The 21,884-nt window shown below is 39.8% G+C and overlaps 1 protein-coding gene across 16 annotated transcripts in view; it reads left to right on the forward strand.

Moving 5' to 3' along the window:
• Dmd (dystrophin) overlaps window positions 1-21,884 on the forward strand; it is a 2,209,767-nt gene that overhangs the window by 2,092,580 nt on the left and 95,303 nt on the right. For all 16 annotated transcript variants that reach the window (XM_028881805.2, XM_037198928.1, XM_037198927.1 and 13 more), the window contains one exon: window positions 10,552-10,626. In XM_028881805.2, coding sequence (XP_028737638.1) covers window positions 10,552-10,626 — 75 coding nt within the window. The remainder of the gene's footprint in view (window positions 1-10,551; window positions 10,627-21,884) is intronic.

A 21,884-nucleotide genomic window follows, 5' to 3' on the forward strand; every position in this document is an offset into this window, starting at 1 on the left:
TTTGTTTCTTTCCTTTTGGATAAGTGTCATCTTTCATTTCTGTTGTGTCAATCCTAGTGGAGTTTTATAAATTAGGAAAGACAGAGGACTCTCTTCCATATTGTTGTGTTTAACTAGAGGTCTGATACCCTAAGTCCCTCATTAAAGATATGCAGGGCCCACAGGGTTACTCTTCCTCCCCACTCTCTGTGATTTCACAAGTATTAGCTTTCATAGATTCCTTATGGCCCACACATTTCTCGGCCTCAGAGCTATTTTTGCATGTGTAGAACCCCTGCCTTGCTCTACCCACTCCTCACCTGGCTCTCTCACAGCATCCTTCAGGGCTTTGCTTCAACTTCACTTTCTTAGAAAAAGCTTGTGTTTTACCCCATGTGCAAGCTCAGCTCATGGCTTCCTGTGAATATGCTCAGGCCCCTTTCACGCTGCCTCTGAATATTTCATTCCTCTCTGAGTGAACTCGAGTCAAAGAGGGCAATGATCTGTTTTGGGTATCAGTGTATTCTACTTGTTTGGCATGGTTCCTGGCATACAGAGCATGCTCATTGTGTGACTTTACTTTAGAAACTTTAAAAGAAACAGTTGTTTGCCCTAAAATAAGGAGAAAGTTGACAGATCAAAAAAGAATGAAGTCTACCTTAGTGAATAAGTGGGCTTGTTGGAGTTATTTACAAGAACAGGGAAACTCATAGAAATCTCTAGCACTGAAAAGTTCTACTTTCAGTCAGTCTTTTGTTTGTTTTTCTCAGAAAGCTCCTGTCTTGTGCTGTTTGGTGGGAAGGAGTGCTAATTGGAATCCCAAGAGAGGGTCTCCTGAGGATCTTGTGACTAAAACAGTTTTCATAATTGGAATGTTAACAACTTCCTTACCTTTACTATAGGTCTAGCTATCAGATATAGAGTTCTGTTTGTTTCCTTGTCCGGACTGTAGGCCAAGGTCTTTTGTGGGTTATCATGGCCATTCTGCATCAAGAAGGTAAAAGTCCAAGACCAGATGAAACATCTAAGCTACAGTGTTACTAAGTGTTGAGAGAATAGGCAAAAATACAGATGAATCTTCTAAGAACATACATAACATCTAAACTGGCTTGTATACTGGTATGCTCCTCTAATCCCAGCATTAAGGAGGCCCAGGAAAGAAGATGGAGAGTGTAAGGCCTGCCTGGGCTACACCCCCACTTAAATAAAGCTCTATGGTGATGAAGTTGTAAAGATTTCAGATTTTATATGTTGTTTGTAAATGAATATAATGTTTTGATTGAATAGACTCCCTACTCTCTCCCCTTCAACTTCCACACAATACACCCCTTTCTTCTTTTTATAAACCACTGAGGAGTCAACCTAGTGATGCCTGTGTGTATGTAGTTGTAGGACTGTCTACTGGACCATGGGCAGCCTGCCTAGCAGGACCACGTCCAGAAGAAAACACTCTTTCTCTCAGCAAGTATCTAAAAATTGTAGATCAGGTATGATATGTTAATGTGCCTCTTTTTGCTGATTCTTTAAAAGCATGTTCCAGGGTATTTCTGGTGGCACCGGCATGTAATCTCAACAGTCCAGGAGGTTGAGGCAGGAAGATTGCATATTCAAGGCTGTCTGGGCCACACAGCAAGTTCAAGGCTAGTGTTGGTCAGTGCAGGGAGAAATACAAAGTAGAAAGGCTGTGTCCAGGACTCAGCACAAAAAGGTGGGTATGGAGAATTCCTAATCTGTTCTTCAAGATGTCCAGAGTTTTCAATAATTCTAAACTTCTGAAGCCTACATCTTGGTTTGATTTGCTTTTAAGCCAAATTGATTTTAATTATTCAGTTTATGTTAAGCTTCATTAAGACCTGTGGTTCTTGCTCATTCTAGGAAGTTTGGGCTGGCAAAAATGATGCTTTCAGGTAAAGAATCCATTAGGACATTCTAGGGAAAGAATTAAGCTAAGGAATCAGGAATATATTATTATATAATAAACTTGCCACTTGCTTCTAATAAGAGCCTATAATAAGATTGGAGACATCTTGTTTTGTCTTGTTTTGAAAGTTTGGAAGATTATTTAAGTAGACACATGGTACTAGTTGGTTGCACATTAACTGCCAGGCACTGATTAATTATACTTAATTTCAATTTTATTTTTACTCAGGATCACCTGCCACATTTAGGTTAATTTTCTTCTGGGGAATAGAATCTATCTATCTATCAATCTATCTATCTATCTATCTATCTATCTATCTATCCAGAAACCACAATACTGATTTATCTGTTGGAATAATATTTAGCCAGCCAGCCCTTTCTATTCATCATGTTTATGAGGTTATTATTTTTTTCTACTAATAGCTAAGTCTGCTCAAACTTTTCTGGAAAGGCTCCACAAGCCATTGGAAAGCGGGACTGAAATAAATTGTGTGAAATTCTAGACTCCAGTTTAGTCTGAGAGAGTAGTACTTTGGAAGTATTAATAAAAGGCAGAACTGAGGAGTAAAATGGAAATGAAGGGGTTTAGTGCTTTCTTTCTCTATCCTCTTCTTTATGTCGCCATGTCTTTAGTGCTACACAGTTCTCTACTGTTACTGTAAGAACATGTCCAGCTTGTGTAGATTGCAAGTATAACTTGATCAGCTGTTTTTCTTTTCTGACACTTTCCACTGTCACCTCCCACAGAGTACAAGGGAAAACTGTCAAATAGAAATGTTTACCAGAGTCAAGAGAAGTTCATAGGCTAAACAAAGTGGGCAAAAAAGAGAAAGAAAAGCTATTACTTGTTTTCCTGCCTTAAAATGTGAGTGAGGTATGATGGCACACTTTAATCTCAGCACTCAGGAGGCAGAGGCAGGAGGATCTCTGTGTGTTTGAGGTCTCCCTGGTCTACATAGTGAGTTCCAGGACAGCCAGGGCTCTGTCTCAAAAAAAAAAAAAGTGAGTGTGTGGTGATATTATGTTCCCCAAAATATTATGCACCCTAATAAACTTATCTGGGGTCAGAGAACAGAACAGCCACTAGATATAGAGGCCAGAAAATGGTGGCACACACACCTTTTTTTAATTTTATAATTTAGTTTAATTTTACATATCAGCCACAGATTCCCTTGTTCTCCCCTCTCCTGCACCCGCGGGCGGCCCCCCCCCTCTTCCCAGCCCACCCCCATTCCCATCTCCTCCAGGGCAAGGTCTCCCCTGGGGATTCAGCTCAACCTGGTAGATTCAGTCCAGACAGGTCCAGTCCCCTCCTCCCAGGCTGAGCCAAGTGTCCCTGCATAAGCCCCAGGTTCCAAACAGCCAGCTCATGCACTAAGGACAGGTCCTGGTCCCACTGTCTGGATGCCTCCCAAGCAGATCAAGCTAATCAACTGTCTCACTTATCCAGAGGGCCTGATCCAGTTGGGGGCTCCTCAGCTATTGGTTCATAGTTCATGTGTTTCCACTAGTTTGGCTATTTGTCCCTGTGCTTTTTCCAATCTTGATCTCAACAATTCTCGCTCATACAATCCCTCCTCTTTCTCGCTGATTGGACTCCTGGAGCTCCACCTGGTGCCTGGCCGTGGCTCTCTGCATCTGCTTCCATCAGTCATTGGATGAGATTTCTAACATGACAGTTATTGTGTTTGGCCATCCTATCACCAGAGTAGGTCAGTTCAGGCTTTCTCTTGACCATTGCCAGTAGTCTATTGTGGAGGTATCTAGACTTAGAAAGACAAACATGGTATGTATTCACTCAAAGGAGGATACTAGATATGAAACAAAGGATGACTAGACTGCAACTCACAACTCCAGGGAGGCTACCTAGTAAAGAGGACCCTAAGAAAGACACAGGGATTACCCAACAACAGAGAAATGGATGAGATCTACATGAGCAAACAGGGGGTAAGGGGGGTTAATGGAGGGCAAGGGTTGGGGGGAAAGATAGCTTAGGGGAGCAGGAGGTCCCAGCTGGATCAGGAACAGAGTGGGAGAACAAGGAAAGAGATACCATGATAAATGAAGACTCCATGGGAATAGGAAGAGTAAAGTGCTAGAGAGGTCCCCAGAAATCCACAAGGCACACACACCTTTAATCCTAGCATTCTGGAGGCAAAGATCTACCTGGATCTCTGTGAGTTCAAGGCCACACTCTAAACAACCAGGCATGGTAACAAGATCCTTTAATCCCAGGAAGTGATTGGCAGAAAGCAGAAAGGTATATAAGGCGTGAAAACCAGGAACTAGCCTGGTTAAGCTTTTAGGTATTTGAGCAACAGTTCAGCTGAGATCCATTTGGATGAGGACACAGAGGCTTCCAGTCTGAGGAAACAGGATCAGCTGAGGAATTGGCAAGGTGAGGTAGCTGTGGCTTGTTCTGTTTCTCTGATCTTCCAGCGTTCACCCCAGTATCTGGCTCCAGGTTTGATTTTATTAATAAGACCCTTTAGAGATTCGTGCTACATGAGTGGGCCATCATCTCAGTAGTTGGCAGTTCAGATTGAAAAACTGAAGACATTGCTTCTACATTCTCTCTATTCCTAGGCTAGAACCATCTTATAGATAAAAACTAATCCAAGTCAGGAAGAGGAATGTTTTGATCCTGAGCATTTTGATCCTTCTGAAGTGTGCTTTCTACCAGCTGCCATGGAAACATGGATAGCTTCTTGGATAGTCTCAGTCCTCTTGAGTTCCAGCTGTGAGAGCTAGTGACCTCATTACAATTTGGATCAGAGTTGTGGAAAGGCAGTTCCCAGGGAAAGTAGAGGATAGTCTCTTCTGGGCCATGGGACTGAGGGGCTTTATTAGCATTCTGAAACTTTTTGCATATTTTAGCAAGGCAGTCATCTCAGAGCTTCAGCCCAGGATCGCTTCACATAGTTCACAGCTGTGTCACATCTTGAAGTTTCTTGTGCATCCTACATGCTTTCACGAGACAGACACTTATCTCTTCCAGCTGTAAGCCAGAGGGAGTGGTACTGCAAATTCTTAGCAACATATGCAGACTCAAACAGCACAGTTAACTCTCTAGTTTGACTTTCAGGCACCAGAAATCTGTTGGAATTCACTGATGATTACTGAATTCTCTGATGATTACTGGGTGTGAGTTCATATGGCTTGTAGCACTGTTTTGGAAACTAGCCATTTTCCCTGCTGTTTTCTTCTGGCATTCCTGCATCACTGATTGAGAATGGTTTGGACTATGTTGCTTAGAAAAGTGATGGCAGAAGTCTTGTTCATTACAGTGAGTTGAAGGTACAATGGAAGGGTGTCAGGAAGGATTAGCTAGAGGCAGGACGTGTCATAATTAGAAAGACTTGGAAGAACTGCTTTAGGGAAACTGAAAGCACTGCTAGAGAAGGAGTGTTCCAGATGTTCGTCTCTTGATACTTTCCCACAGTGATCCACACCCCAAACAAATCATTTCATCCTTGCATCCCCAGTTGGAGCTCTAGCTTCTGGAAGATGCCAATTCTTGATAGGAATTCTGTAAGAGTTGGATTGAATGTCTGACCTCATTTGGCCCATTTGTTTGGAATTCTGAATAGAACCAGGAAAATTGGAAAAGGGAGTGGAATTAGGACCATAAGAGATAGTCTTTGGTTATACAAGAGAAAAAAAGGTTGTGAGCCTAGTCTTTAATGGCTGAGCCATATCTCTTGTTGGAGGAGGGAGTGAGGGGTAGGTTGGAAGGGGAAGGCTGGAGGGGTGGGAGGAGGGAAAAAAGGGGGATCTGTGATTGGTATGTAAAATGAATAAAAAAATTCCTTAATTAAAAAAAAGACATTTAAGGGAAAAAAAGGAAGAAGGAAACAAAGCTAGTGAGTTGAGAGTCAGTTGAAAAAGACGATTGGTAAAAATGGGGGGGGGGTGCTGTGCTAGTATCTTGCACTGAGATAATTGATTGATACATAGCTCTCGGGACTTATAAACTGCTACTGACTGTTCTTAAGGGAAATGGGCCTGTATTTGACCCAAAGTATGCTTCTATGTCTTTTCACAGTTAATTTTATAGAGAGCTTAAGGTCCTCAATCATAAGTGTGTCAAATCCATAGTAGTAAATATAGGAAAAATCTGAGTATGCTGGAGGCAGGACAGGAATCCATTTAATGCCACAAGATGACTCTTACTATAAACTGGTCCAGAACACCTTCAAAGCTAAGCAATTATTACTCCAGAAAAGAGGCTAAGGAGAAAAACCATGATGTTGGGGGTAAAGAGAATAAAGGACCATAAGAATATAACTGACAACTTCCTTTTTATTCCTGTTTTGGCTGCCAAATTATAAGACAAGTGCCTGGAGAAGCATTGTCACATAGGAGCACTAGGCAGTGGGTACCAAATAACCTTATTGCTTGTACCAAAAGCACAGCCAAATTATAACTGTGCTGTTTTGGGTGCTTTTGGTGGGTCTGCATAGACCACAGTCCTTCCATACAATGGTTCTTAGAGTGTGGTCCATGGGCCAACAGCATCAGCATTACCTAGAAACTTGTTAGAAATGTATATTCTCAAGCTCTCCCCCAGAACTATGGAATCAGGAAGTGTAGAGTGGGGGACTGGGAAATGCGTGTTTTAAAACTAGCCCTCTGAGTGTATTCAAATTTTTAAAATCATTGATCTCATAGTAAGGACTCTGCCAGGCAACCAAGAATCTATTGAACCACAGTTAGACAGTGGTTGGGTTCAGCTTAGGGTACCATTTCTAACAATGTAGGATCGGCTAGAATGGTCTTTGATCCTGTTAATATAATGGCAGGTAATGTTTCTAAATCTTCTTCAACAGTGTTCATATTTTGCTTACTACTAATATGAACAACACTACCCCATCTAACATTAATTATGATAATTAATGAAATCCCCAGTGTAATAGGAGCTAAATATAGCTGTAGCACTTTATGGTGGCCGCCTCTCAAGTGAGGCTTTTTGATTAATTGCTAGCCAGCCACCCCTGGAGTATGCATTCCTGATTAAGACAACTGACCGCCTATACAGTGTAGCTTAAGCTAACGTACTCATACATCATGTTGTACTGTCTACATGAAAGTGATTTTTTTTACACTGAAAATTGACATTTTTAAAACATAATTTAAACACCATAAAACTCTTCCATTTTAAGTATACAGTTTTGGCAAGTCATGTAACCACTACACCAATCACAATACATACTGTAATCACCTAGATTATATCTGTTGGGTCCTTTGAGTAAAAATTTCCACTTCCATGCCACAGTAAGTTACCATTTATCCATAGGTAGATTTAGCATGTTTTATAATTTTATGGAAATTATTTATATAATTTTGTTTTGTGTTTGTTTTTTTCAAGACAGGGTTTCTCTGTGTAGCTTTGCGCCTTTCCTGGAACTCGCTTTGGAGACCAGGTTGGCCTCGAACTCAGAGAGATCCTCCTGCCTCTGCCTCCCGAGTGCTGGGATTAAAGGCGTCCGGCGCGCCGGAACCGCTAGCCAGGCCGCCGGAGCCCCGCCCCCCCAGCTGCGCGCCGCGCCGCCTGGCTTATTTATATAAATTTTATGTAAAAGCCAGTTGATTGATTTTTTTGTTACATTCTCAGTAATTATTTTCCTTTTATTGTATGTCAGTGTCTATTATATGACTACCACAGGTTGTTTATTTGTTATTCTACTGCTTTGTTCCCAGTTTGAGGATGTTATGAATAAAGCTATGGACATTCATGTTCCAGGCTTTTTGTGAGCATGTATTTTTATAAATATATATGAATGTGGGTCATAAGATATATGTGTACTTAATTTCAAAGAAACTCCTAATCTGGGGCTGGAGAGATGGCTCAGAGGTTTAGAGTACCCACATGGTGGCTCACAACCACTCATAACTCCATTTCCAGGGGATCTAGCACCCTCTTTTGGTCTCTGTAGGTACCAGACACACATGGGATATATAGACATACATGCATGCAAAACACTCATACACATTAAATAAATCTTTGAAGATAAAAGAAAAAGGAAGAAACTGCTCGTGTAACTTTCCAAAGCTGTACTGGTTTGTATTCCTACCAACACTGTAAGTGCTCTGGTTGTTCCATATTCTTGTCCTTATTTGTTATTGCCAGTCTTTACAAAATTATGGTGAATAATTTAAAATAACATATAGACATTCTTTTCTTACCTCTAATTTCAATGTAGGCCATAATGTTTGGTTTCTCGAAGAGCACAAGCTAATAACGTTGATCCAGGTGACAGATATAGATTAAAATATTACCGTTTCCTTAGAGTAGGATTAGTGTTGTGGATATCATTTGTCTGTGGCAATTATGTGTCTTCCTTTTGGTCATTTACTCAGTCAGTTCTCTGGCTGTATTAGCCCTGCTTTTTCAAACAGCAGTTGTATATTAAGTTGCTAAGAAATAGGACCTGTGGCCCAATTCTTCTCTTCAAGGAGCTTTTGGGAGCTGAGTTTCTAAAACAGACATACATAGAAACTCTAGAAATGTCGCTATGATAAGGCTTGTGTAGACTTGAATAAGGGCACTGCTGGAATATAGCCTCCTGTTAGATGACTTGACTTTTAGGGACTTACAGAAAGATGGCTGTAGAAAACAATAGGCTAAGGTGTTGAATTGTTACTCTGTGCTGAATATTGGAATTATACCTTAGACTTAAAGCTAATTATCAGAAAAACTTCTTCTTGTAGCAGATGGGAACAAATTCAGAGACCCATAACCAGACATTAGGCAGAGAGAGAGAGAGAGAGACAGAGACAGAGAGACACCTTGGGACACACAGCTCTAACTGGGATGTCTCCATCAAATCCTTCCCCTCAGAGCTCAGGGAACCCCTCAGAAAAGAAGGCAAAAAGAGCCAAAGGGGATTGAGGACACCAAGAGAACCAAGATTCCTCTGAATCAACTGAGCAAAGCTCATATGAACTCACAGAGACTGAGGCAGCATGCCAGGGCTTGCACGGGTTCTATACCAAGTCTTCTGCGTATAAATTATGGCTTCCAGTTTAGCATTTTTATGGGATTCCTGAGTCAGCAAGTGAGTGGGGTCTCTGATTCTTGTTCCTTCTCTTGGGCTCATTTCCTTTTGTTGGTTTGTTTTGTCCAACTTTGATGTGATAGATTTTATCTTATTATATTTGATTTTGATACATTTTTAAAAAATGAATGAATGAATGAATGAATGAATGAACGAACGAAAACCTAGCCACTATGGTAAAGGCTGGCAACTGAACTGTCACTTAGACCTGCGTGGAGGAGAGGGAAAATCAGTTTTCTCCAATGGAGTAACATGGGGTATATCACACACTCCAGGGCAGGCTTCATGTTCAGGAGTAGTTGACCCATGTAACTGACTCCACAGTTTTTGGGAGTACTTTTATTTGGTTACAGTTTGGTAGGTTTATTTTTTTTCTTTTTGGGTGTGGTTTTGTTTTCTTGGTTTTGGGGGATTTTGTTGTCGTATTGGGTTTTGGTTTTTGAGGAAAAGCATTCAAGTTGGGTGGGTAGGGAGGGGGAGAGGGTCTGAAAGGACTTGGGAGAGGGGAAGAAGATAATCAAAATATATTTAATTTGAAGATTGTTTTAAACAATAAAAAATAAAATGAATATAAAGCTAGTTACTAGTCCAAGATTATAAATTACATTTAGCAGGAATAAGTTCAAGAAATGTGTTCTGTAAAAATATTTAAAGGAGATTATGAATTTGAGAGAGAGAGAGTGGAGAAACATGGGAAGAGTTGGGGGAAGAAAGGGAGGCAAGGAAATTATGTTAGTTTTCACAAGAAATTCTCAAAAAATTAAGAAATTATTTTATTGTATCATGACTATAATTAATGATGACATATTGTTGAAAATGCAAAGATGTTGGATGGCTATTGAGTGTTCTCACTATGAAAATAATAATGATGTTTGCTTATGCATGCTAATTACTTAAGTTTAATCATACAATTATGTGATTTTTATACCTCAGTCACCATATTGTATATGACAAATACATGCAAATTTTAGGTCAATTTATAAAAAAAATTGTTGAAATTCATTTTACTTTCAATTATACATTAAAACATATACATGCAGATTATATAAGCATGCTTAGAATGTTAACAGTATCTGTTCCATGGTTATGGGCTGTTAGGATTTATTTTTTCAGTTTTACAGTTTAATTTCTTATCTTTTCCACAGTAAACACCTGACCTTTTATATGAGAAAGTGGGAATACCGTTCTTTGCGGTTTCCGTTCTTATACAATTTCAGGAATGTAGTCCTTCCTTTTCTTGAATCTCGTGCAGCAGAGATTGACTACGGTAGATCCAGATTTCAATCTAGAAGGAAAAACAGTGCTTGTCCTCCTTCTCCTTCTTGAGAGCTTAACAGTGCATGCATGGCCTGCAGGCCTTGCCACTGGAGTCCTTCACAGCACTAAGCTGTCCTCACTGTCACAGCACAGCTAGATTTTTTTCCTTAACCCTAAATGAGCAGAATTTCACTTGATAAAGCTTGGAGCATAAGCACAAGGTTTTTTTCCTAGCTTCTTATTGTGATTTCTGTAGCTGTTGGCAAATCATCGGGGGGTTCCTCTATGCTTTCTGGTGAAATAACAGACGATCTTTGTTTTCCCCCTTTTTTTCCAGCTGACCTGAATAACGTCAGGTTCTCCGCTTATAGGACTGCCATGAAGCTGCGAAGACTGCAGAAGGCCCTTTGCCGTAAGTATTAGCCAATGTTTGAAGGCCTTGATCATTTTCTTTGCTTAAAGAATGAGGACTGGAGATTTTTCACCACTTTTATACCCTTGAGTCACAAGGTCATTTTGTCAGACACAATTCATTCCTTTAAGTGTTCGGCTTACTATCTGCTTAGACTGTTTTGTTGGATTATAACTATCTCTGCAAGTGTTCAGCGACTATTGTTAAACTGATAAGATACTGATAAATTTTGTTTTTTAATGAATAGCATTTACACCCACATTTGTCTCTGTGAAAGTTACTCTATCTTCCCCTTTTCCATTATATCTTCATTTTATAAAGGGTATTTAATATTAGAGGATTATGACAATATTATCCGAACCAAGTTCATAGATATGTGTCATTTGTTTCTTTAAATGCTAATATTAAGATGGATGTTGTGATAAAGAAAAGATTATTGGATTTTTTTTTTGTTTGTTTTCCCAGGCAGGGAACTAGCTCTGTAGGCTAGGATTGCTTCGAACTCAGAGATCTGCCTGCTGGGATAAAAGGCAGCAACACCATGCCTGGCGAGATCTTTTTTTTCTTTTAACTTTCTTTTTATTTATTCTTTGTGTCTTTCACATCATGCATCTCAATCCCATTCATTTCCCATCCCTTTGTATCTTCCCTCTGCCCTTGCAACCCACCTCTAAAATAAAATTTAACAGAAACAAAAAGAGAAAACAAAAGAGAAAAAAAGGAAAAATCTCGTCCTGGAAGCTGTAGTGTGACTTAGTGAGTCACGCAGTAAACCCTTTTGTCCATATCTTTTCTTGCAAGTGTTCATTGGAAAGAGTCATTGGTCTGGTTTGAGACCTCTTTCTTCTGCTACACTATTGATGCTGGGCCCTCACTGGGACTCCTCTTGGATATCCCATTGTTGCCCTGTGTTGTGGAGATCCTGCAGCTTTAGGTGTGCAGGACCAGCCCTTTACATCCTCCAGCAGATCATAGATGGGGTGGATGTTGGGGTGGGCCAACTCATAACCCTGGTTCTGGGCCTGGGTAGTTGCAGGGTTGGTCAGTCCTCCAGCTCTCCCCTGCCTACATCACCAGGGAGAGCTCTCCAGCATTGCCCTGGCCAGTTCACCCCTTAGAGCAATGAGCAAGGGGTAGGGCCAGTTCTCCTGCTTTCATGTCCTTAGGGTTCATACTCCCACACCTACACCATCAGGGCCAGCTCTACTGTGTTGCCCAGGTGAGGTACAGGGGCCACTCTCCTGAGTGCTACAGCTGGTGAGGGACAGGGATAGCAATCTAGGTCTTATGACCTTAGGGTCATCTCTCCCATCCATCACAGGCAATAAAGTGGAGGGAAATCTCCCCTCTGTCCACACCACCATATGGCAAATGAGGGGTGGGGAGCAAGATTACTATTTTTTTAATCACGTATCTTTGGAAAGGGGTTTGTGTCACATGGTTATTTTATCAATAAAATGAATTATGGATAATACTGTTTGTCAGTATGCATTAAGGGTATATCCATGAAGTAGATAGGCACAGACACTACCACAAAGGAATTCAGAATGTAAGGAGGGATGTCCAAGGTATAGGTGAAAATCTGGAGAGAAGCAAATGTACATTAAAGGTTATCATCAGTTATGACCATGATTGATAAAAAAAAAAAAAAAAAAAAAAAAAAAAAAAAAAAAAAACAGTGATTATTGTCTCCCATTTTAGGCTGAGGCACTGAGGGCAAATGAATGGATAATTTGATTGTCATATTTAGTGTTGTGGCAGTGGAAGAATGTTCACTATGTGAACAACTAGCTTTGTGCAGTGAAGTGCAGAGAAAGTTCATGGGAATTTGTGTTATCTAAACCATGTAAATCTCTAAATGTAGGTAGAGCTCCCTCTAAGAAGCATGTTCTAGTCATAGGGAGGGAAGGCTGTGTTCTCAGGCCTGGAGCCTAAAGAGAGTGGAAAGTACTCAGGAACTGAGATGACTTCATCATGGATACTGTGCAGAATTCCAAGGAGGGCTATTGTAAAATATTAGGCTGGAGAGAGAAGCAGGAGACAAATTGTGAAGAGCTTTGAAAACCCAAGTTAAAGACTTTAGAGGTCAGTGGGAGCCATTCACGAGATTTTGGCAAGGGGATGACATGGTTGGATTTTCACTTAGAAAAAACATTCTGGCTAGGAAACAAAGTAGAAATTGAGGGGTTGAGCCATGGACCGGAGATCTGTTACAGAACTGAAACCAATGGTCTGAATAGGAATGGAGGAGCATTTCAATATATAGGAGGTAGATGTTCTAAGCCTTAGTGATTTGTTTGATGGGGAGGGCAAAAGAAAATCCAGGAAGGGAAGACTCATGGATTCTTGGCTTGGGCATCCCTATGAATAGTGAGCTCGGCTACCAGAGTTTGGTAAAAGGTACTGAGGAGAACTACACAAGCAATATTTAGCAATCACAATCATGGAGCTACTGCTTACATGAAATATGGAAAGGTTAAGATAGTACAGCAACACACACACACACACACACACACACACACACACACACACGAGGGAGAGGGAGGGAGAGATCATTTAGGACAGAGAATGAGCAACTATGAAAAATGAGTATAAAGTCATGTCTGGGAGTTCAGTAGGAAAATGCAAGAGGTTGTAGTGCCACTGCATGGGAAGAAAGAAGGAATGTGTCATTAAGGTCAGATGATGTTGGTGACAGTGCCCATTGTATGTAGCAACAAAGAGAGCCTGAGCAACTTTGGTAGAGATAATATACTGAGCAGCTTAAAAGCGAACCCAAAGTCTAGATGGCTGGTATATGTTTGTTCTTAGAGACCTTTAGTTACAAAGGGGAGCAAAGAGAGGTTGTAGCATATTAGAGATGACTGAGGAATTAAAAATGACTGGCTTAAGATGAGAGGATAAAAATGGGCAAGGTATCCTAGAGCCAGACAAAAAGAAGAGACACTTCTTTACTACTGGAGTGCCAGAGAGAAGGATACATGGCAGGTTCTAGGTAACCAAGAAACCTGGCAGCAGGAAGGTGATGAAACCCATATAAAACCAAAGGATTTCTTTGTGGAGTTTGAGAATCCCTGTGACACAGTTAGCAGTGGAAGGTAATAAAGCTGACACTGACCTTATCTCTGTGGAGAACAAGAGGGAGGAGAAGTTAAAGAGCAGCATTAGGAAACTCAATCAGCTGAGTATTTGACAACAGCACCTGTCTCTAATGGTGCAATATTTCCCTAGCAGTAGCTAGCAGTCAGAAGCTGCACACTGCTGTCCTAGAATAGGCAGATGACACCCAGCTGAGGGTTGTGATGACTTGGCTAAAAGGGTGGTTAGAATATTGTATTTCAGGCCTCTGCTGGGTAGGGGACGCTACAAATTGAAGTAGAATTTGGCAGTTAGGAGGTGGAAGGATCAAGAGGCATACGATAGGAGGAGTTTGTGAAGGAACTGAAAGCCATGAAGTAGTATTCAAGAAGGAGATATTGCTAAGCACTATTTCCAAAGCAGCCATTTAAGTAAGTGACAAGGTGAATTAAGTGTGAATTTTTATGGAGGTAGAATAGAAAGTTAAGATATAGAAAAGCTAGACTTATGTATGTGTCATCCATGCTAATACCAAAATCACTCAAAATTGAGGACAGAGCTGAGAAGCACTGAATGACTGTAATCCTTGGCCACCAGAGGTCTTCAGAAGTGGGTGGTACTATAGTCAAGGAACTACTGATATGAAGTTGTCACATACAGACGGGAGTGCCCTAGAAGTGAAATTATTGGGAAAGATCAAGGAGGTTCTTTTTCTTTTCATATTGATATTCCCAATGATTAACACAGAACTGAGCAGAGAATAGAGCTTTCTGTTTTCGTAGAATTAATACATGGATGAAAGCCAGTGGAAGATTCCATGGCCTTAGGAGCTTATAGCCCAAAGTTATCGTTTTCAGGTGTAGAGCTGCCAAGTTTAAGTAGGCAATAAAAGGCTCCCCATGCCTAGGATTTCCTTGGGGACCTGGTTAATGAATCATAGCAGGCACAAAGGAGTTTGGGGTGGGGTGGAGTCAAGGGGCTGAATAGAGAAAGTCTTCTGTCTTTTTTTCTTCTCTTGACCCTGCCCTATCCCAGAGGTACTGCTTGCCTTTGATAAAAAGGAGAATTATGAACTGGTTATTATAAAGTGCTATAGAATATTCCTGTAAGATCCCAAAAGTTCAAAAGAGGTAACCAGCTGTTCCAGGTTATACTATGACAAAACTCAGAAATAGACTAGGTAGAAATGTCTCTAATGTCTTATGACTATTATCCCTTTCCATAACTGTCCGGGACCCACTAGAACATTATTCAGTTTTTATGGTGAAAGAGTTTGATTCATTGTCTTTCATTTCAATGTATATCAAAATTTTGGTAAACATTGGTAAAATGGAGTTGGATATTGTAAAAAATATGTTAGCTATTTGAGGTGATAACCTTGTAATAAACTTAAACTCTGAATGTAAGATGATTTGGTTGAATTTTCACTTTTAAGCAGATTTGAAATTCTCAGCATTTCTTTTCAGATCTTCACTCTGATTTGAAAAAAAAATCAAGGATCGCAAAATTAGAGTGTATTTATCTAAATTAGGTACTGAATTCTTAAGAATGCGTGGATAATACCATGCAGACTATGGCCCCATGTGCAGTGAGAACAGAGTGAAAAGTTTTGGCAATCCATTTACTTTTGAAAAACATGTGTGGTCCAATTCCTTAGTGCGTTTTCAATAGGTGATTTAAGAACTTCCTCTAAATTTTGTATTTGCTTAGGTTTATCTTCCAGCTCCTTTTTTATTTCTATGCCTGCAAAAGCCTGATAAAGAGCTATTGTCCATGGTCTAAGCAAATGAAACTTGCCCTGGCTAGTTTTTCCTATCAATGTGTGCTTCTACTGTGTCTTACATTAAAAGAAATTAGTGATGTTATCTCAGTGATTCCTGGATGCCAGTGAGGAGATTGAATTTCAGATCCCTTAGAAAACATACTTAGCCGCCTCTATTAAGCAATTGATCTTTTTTATAAAAAAAAAAAACAAACCTTTTTTTTTTATCAAAGTTCAATATTACAGGAAACCAAATAACACATTTTATCTACCATAGAGAATATGCTACTTAAGTTATGAGTATCACCATTGGCTTACAATACCCCCAGTTTATAATCACTTTTATGTTGCATGAGTCTATAGGTGCTTTTTCTGTCAATGTAAATAAAAGTTAACATTGATAGAACAACAGAGACAAATTGAAAATCTTGGTTAGAAGGATTTGTAAGCTGGTTCATACGGTTGATAGCCTGCTGAAAGTATGAAGAAGATAATGTAGCTTTTCTTTTCTTCTTCCATGATTTTGACAACAAATGTGTATCTTTTATAATTAAAAGGATAACCAACTTTCAAGAGCAGAAGTAAAAATGTACTTAACAAAGCAAATATATTTAGTTTATTAGTGTGTAGGGTATTGGAGAAAGCCCAACCACAGAGCTAAATATATGACAGTTGATAAATGTGACAAATATTTTCCATGCAACAAGAAGTTGAGAATAATTTGCCACTGTTCAGAAACCTAATTCTAAGTTATACTCATGTGGTACAGTATAGAGTTGTCTTAATAAAGCTGAAACTTCTGGATTTGCCTTCACTAAGACAAAGCGAAAAATGTGCTTTCTTCCAGGTAAATGGACCTTGCCTTCTAAAGCACTTAAGGTGGCTAAAGATGGCATTAGGCAGGGTTAGGTCGGAAGAAGACTCACAGGAGCCACAGTAACATGGCTTACATATCTGCTGTTTATTGCTAGAGAAAGCTACAAGACAAATAGCATTTAAAAGCAAGATGTAGATCCTCAGTCAGATGCTGACTCACAAGAGCTCCCAAGAACCAGGCAAATTATTTACACTTCCTATGTACTTTATACATAGATACACACACATTACTTTTCATGTAGGTTAGAGGACATATCTCTGTTATATCAGAATTAAAAATATCTTTAGACATGGCAAACAGTGCTTTTAAATGTATGTGACATTTAAAAGAAAGTGTTTCTGTAATAACACCCATCTATCTTCCATGGAGAGTATTGTGGTCTCTCTGATGTCCAGGAGTTGCACAACTAGGAGAGAGGTGGTTGGTCTCAGTCCTTGTAATATCAAAGAGCCCTTTGTAGGCACCATTACCAGTGATCACTGGTTTTATTTGCCCATTATTCTAGGCACCTTTCCATATTTGTCCTTCCTTCTGGAATTGGATACCCTCAAAGTATTGTTCTTACACTAGGACTAGAACATTGTTTTCCTCACTTAACCTTTACTATTTAAGAGTAAACTCTAGCTGGCCAGGTATTCCTAGTCCAGCTCCCATTTTTTATGTCTCTAAAAAATTATTTCTTTCAGAGTTTTGAGTTCTCTACTTGTTTTGAACATATTTACTCCCCTTCCTCACTTGTTCCCAGGTCTACCCATTCATTTTTTACCCACACAACATTATGTGTTGTGTGCTTTGTTGTTTTATTTTTCTTTGTTTCTTTTTCTTCCTTCCTTTCTTCCTTCCTTCCTTGCTTTTTTTGTTGTTGTTTTTAAACTCTTCAAGCACAATTTGTACTGCCCAAATATTCTTAAATGTGTGGTCTTCCATTGGACTATGGTCAATTTCTAAGGGCTACACTAAGAGAAAACGGTCTCTTCCTCTCCCGGCAGCTAATCATTGCCATTGATTCCATAGCTAGGCATGCGATTGTGTACCTAACTCTCCTCTCCATGCTGGGATTGGATCTGGGTTGAGTTTGCACAGGTTTTGTGCATGCAGTCACAGTCTTTGAATTCATATGTGCAGCTGTCCTGCTGTGCCCCAGAACGTTTCCTAGTAGCCATACATTGCCTTTGGCTCTTGATAACCTTTCTGTACCCTCTTCTGCAGTGATCCCTGAGCTGAGACTTGGTAGGAGTGATACACACACACACACACACACACACACACACACACACACACACACACACACATCCTTTAGGACTGAGCATTGTGTAGTCTCTGATTCTCTGCACTCTGGCCATTTGTGGGTCTCTATGTTAATCACCATCTACAGAAAACTTTCAGATGAGGAGTGAAAGATGCATTGATCTATAGGATTTAGTTTAATAATATGTTAGTTTAACACCATAATGGTAGTAGGTTCTCTCCCAGAGCCTATGTCCTACTTAGTCATAGTTTCTTGACCTGGTAATAGTGCAAGGTCTGAACTCTATTTACTCTCTTGCTCTCTATGCCTTGCCCAGTTTGCTTTTTTTTTATACAACCCAGGACCACTTGCCCAAGAATGGCATTGCCCACAGGGTGATGAGTTCTGCCACATTAATCATTAATCAAGAAAATTGACCACAGGGTTGCTGACAGGCTAATTTGATGGAGGCATTTTCTCAATTGAGGTTCCCTCTTCCTAGATGGCCATATCTTGTGTTAAATTGACAAAAAAAAGTAGCTATCTCATATTGTCAGTGATTGCAACTCTGTATTGTAGATCAGTTTAGGAACTACTAAATCTGGCATCCATCAAAAAAGAAAACTGTGATAGAGGGAACAGGTAGGTACCTGTAAGTCCCTTCCTTGAATTATCTTTTTAATTGTAATTTGGTCCCATGGGTGTAGCCCATTTGTCAGAGGTAATAGTTGCTCAGATTCCTTTGTTGTCAGCTCCACCCACAGGTCAGAGAAAGTGAAACTCAATGGAAGGAAGTTCTGGTCTCCCTTTAGTCTTTGCCAATCCAGCTAAGGAATTACAATTTTCATCAACTGTAATATCAGCACTCAGATCCATGCCAATTCATTTTGTTAATTCTTTGATTTGAGTTCTTATTCCAAACTCTACCAGAAAGTACATTTTCATCCATGATTTAATTCTAAGCCTGTGCTACTTATACTTACCACAAGCTAAGAGTAGCTTGCCAACCAACATCAACAGTTTATTCTCTATTTTTATTCCTAAATAACACCTTAGTAATATTTTAGTTAAGAAAGGGTTATGAATCTTGTAAACATTTTCACTCCTGATATGTATATTTTATGACATAAGAAAGTTCTGTCTTCAACCATAGGGCTTTACCATTAGATTATAGAGATAGTTTGTGGTGTTTGGGGGAAGGAGATCTATGGGACCCTGTGGTGATATTGTGTTCCCCAATATATTGTGAACACTAATAAACTTATCTGGGGTCAGAGAACAGGACCCTGTGGTGATATTGTGTTCCCCAATATATTGTGAACACTAATAAACTTATCTGGGGTCAGAGAACAGAACAGCCACTAGATATAGAGGCCAGAAAATGGTGGCACACATACCTTTAATCCTAGCATTCTGGAGGCAGTGATCCATCCAGATCTCTGTGAGTTCAAAGCCACACTGGAAACAGCCAGGCATGGTGACACACGCCTTTAATCCCAGGAAGTGATGGCAGGAAGCAGAAAGATATATAAGGGGTGAGGACCAGGAACTCGAGCCTGGTTAAGCTTTTGGCTGGTTAAGCTTTTAGGCTTTCAGAAGCAGTTAAGCTGAGATTTATTCCAGTTGAGAACTGAGAGGCTTTCAGTTTGAGGAAATAGGATCAGCTGAGAAGTTGGCGAAGTGAGGTTGGCTGTGGCCTGTTCTGTCTCTCTGATCTTTCAGTGTTCACCCCAATACCTGGCTCTGGGTTTGTTTTTATTAATAAGACCTTTTAACAATTGGTGCTACAGGACCTCTTTGGCCAATGACAGGATGTAACGGATGGATTTGATGTTTGAACCTAGACAGGATGACTAGGCTTAAACAGATCCTCTTCTGCATGCCAGATATGACGCTGGAAGAGAGCCATTTCTCTCCTCTTTCTATCCATTCAGGCATGAAGAACACACCACCATGTGGTACTATTCTTTCATGACATCGAAGCTATAGCTGCTTCTTCCATTAAAGTATTTTTGGAAGAGGCTGGAAAGATGGCTTAGTGGTTATGAGCACATACTGTTCTTATAGAGGACCCACGTTCCAGCATCCATATTGGGACAACCACATGTAACTCTAGCTCCAGGGGGTCTAGCTCCTGGCTTCTTTGGCCATCTGCATTCACATACACATACCCACACATATACCCACATACATACACATAATTAAAAATAACCTCTAAAAAAATCTTTAAAGTGTTTTTGAAAGAAAACATTTTAACAATATTTATTTATTTTGTTTTATGTGCATGAACAATTTACCTGTGTACACCATATGTGCACCACATGGGTGTCTGGTGTTGGAGGTGAGAAAAGGACATCAGATCCCTGACATTGTGATAGTTGTGAGTTACCATCTATGTGGGTGTTAGGAACCAAACCTCTTCAAGAGCAGCAGGTGCTCTCATATGCAAGCAAGAGAGCACACACACATTTGTGGATGTATACATTTATTTAAAATCATAGTATAGAGTCATATAATGGAAATTGTTAGCTTCAAGAAAAATAATAGCTTCACAAAACCATCTGCTGGTTGTTTACTGAGGTTTGCAGAAAAGCTCTTCATTTTGTTTAAAGTTTCACCAAAATAACCTCTGTGTATTCTTTAATAGGCTTGGTTTGAACATTGAGTGTGTGTGTGTGTGTGTGTGTGTGTGTGTGTGTGTGTGTGTGTGTGTGTGTGTATGAGAGGGAGACAGACACAGAGAGACAAAGACACACACACACACACACACACACACACAGAGAGAGAGAGAGAGAGAGAGAGAGAGAGAGAGAGAGAGAGATATTTCAGTGGCCCATATCTCTTTCCTCACCTTTTTGATGATCTTTTACATCACCTGTGTCTGCTTAAGTAGAAGGCTTTTAAATATTGTTCCATGAAAACAAAATTCTGCTTTTCGGTTTGATATGTTTGGGGAATTGTGGACTCCCATGTTCTGTGATTGATTGATGTTGTATTTAACCACACCACATCCAGTTTTAGCCAAGAACACTACACAGTATTTCTGTCCTGTGTCATCTTTTGCTTCTGTTTTTTTTTTTTTTTTTTTTTTTCAGAGCAATTGCCTCACTCCCCTCTGGAGCTATTTATACTCTAAAGTTTCTGTTGTGTATGTTGCCTGCCTGGTCACCTATATCGAGATTAGATCCAATAACATGAAATTCACTCTTTGTTACCATCACATGAGTTCATTAGACACTTCATGAAAAGTGAATGTAAAAATTCCTACTGTTCTTATATCCTCAAATCAAAAGCAAAATATTTATAATAATTAAAGTATATAATAACAAAAAAGAAAATAGAAACACTTCATAGGACCCATAGCATTTCTTCAATATATAAAGAAACATGCTATGAATTTTTATATATGGAAGAAATCTACTCCACCCTTCCAATAACCAAAGCTGCCATGCTACATTTCTGAAGGTTTCCATGAGCTGCACTTCAGTTGTGCTCTCAGGAAGTCAGGCAGACAAAAAAGCTGATGAAAATCTTAGTACTATGTCTCCGTATCTCCCTTCTGCCTCCCATGTAGTCCCCAGTTAGCCCCCCTTTCCATATAGCCTCCTGCCTCTTCACAGTGTCAGTTTTTTATTCTTCATTCTTTTGCCCACCTGACTCTCAAATAACTCTTGCCGTCTGCCAGTTTCCTCCTTCGGAGTTTGCACGATCTCAGATTTCATTAAAAAAAGATCATTTCTTTCTTTTTAGAGTGCAGTGGAGCATTGGATAAGGATGCTTGGGACAGTCACTGACAGTAATCCCATAACATTATGCAGCCTAATAATGTAGTCAACTTTTTAACTTGTGTAGCTATACTCTGGGATGTTCACTCAATGATTAAATCACCTACTGGTGTTTTTCTCAAAAATTGTCCTTGACATTAAGCAGAACATGGTCGTATCTTAAAGCAAAAGAGGCTATGGTAAGAGACGCGTGAGATCATGAATTCTATCCTTAGCAAAATAAAATATGTAAAGGAGTAATATGTTAGTCCAGGATATTTTAGGGAACTGGTCCATGGGATGGGAGCATAGAGTTTTCCCTGTGGGAGTGAAAAATAATGAAACTTATCTCTTGCCTCTGCCATCAGATCTTCATGTTTCTAGGGAACTTTCACAGAATATTCTATTTTCCTTTTTCAAGAGAGACAGTATGCTGATGCACGGGCATTAACCAGTATTTTTTTTTAATATTTAATTTGAACCTACCACCAGTAACTAGTAAAATGCATTATAGCCTTAAGTTTTCATTCCTTTTATTATTGGAAAAAC

This window comes from Peromyscus leucopus, chromosome X (genome assembly GCF_004664715.2).
Source record: "Peromyscus leucopus breed LL Stock chromosome X, UCI_PerLeu_2.1, whole genome shotgun sequence".
Classification (NCBI taxonomy): Eukaryota; Metazoa; Chordata; class Mammalia; order Rodentia; family Cricetidae; genus Peromyscus; species Peromyscus leucopus.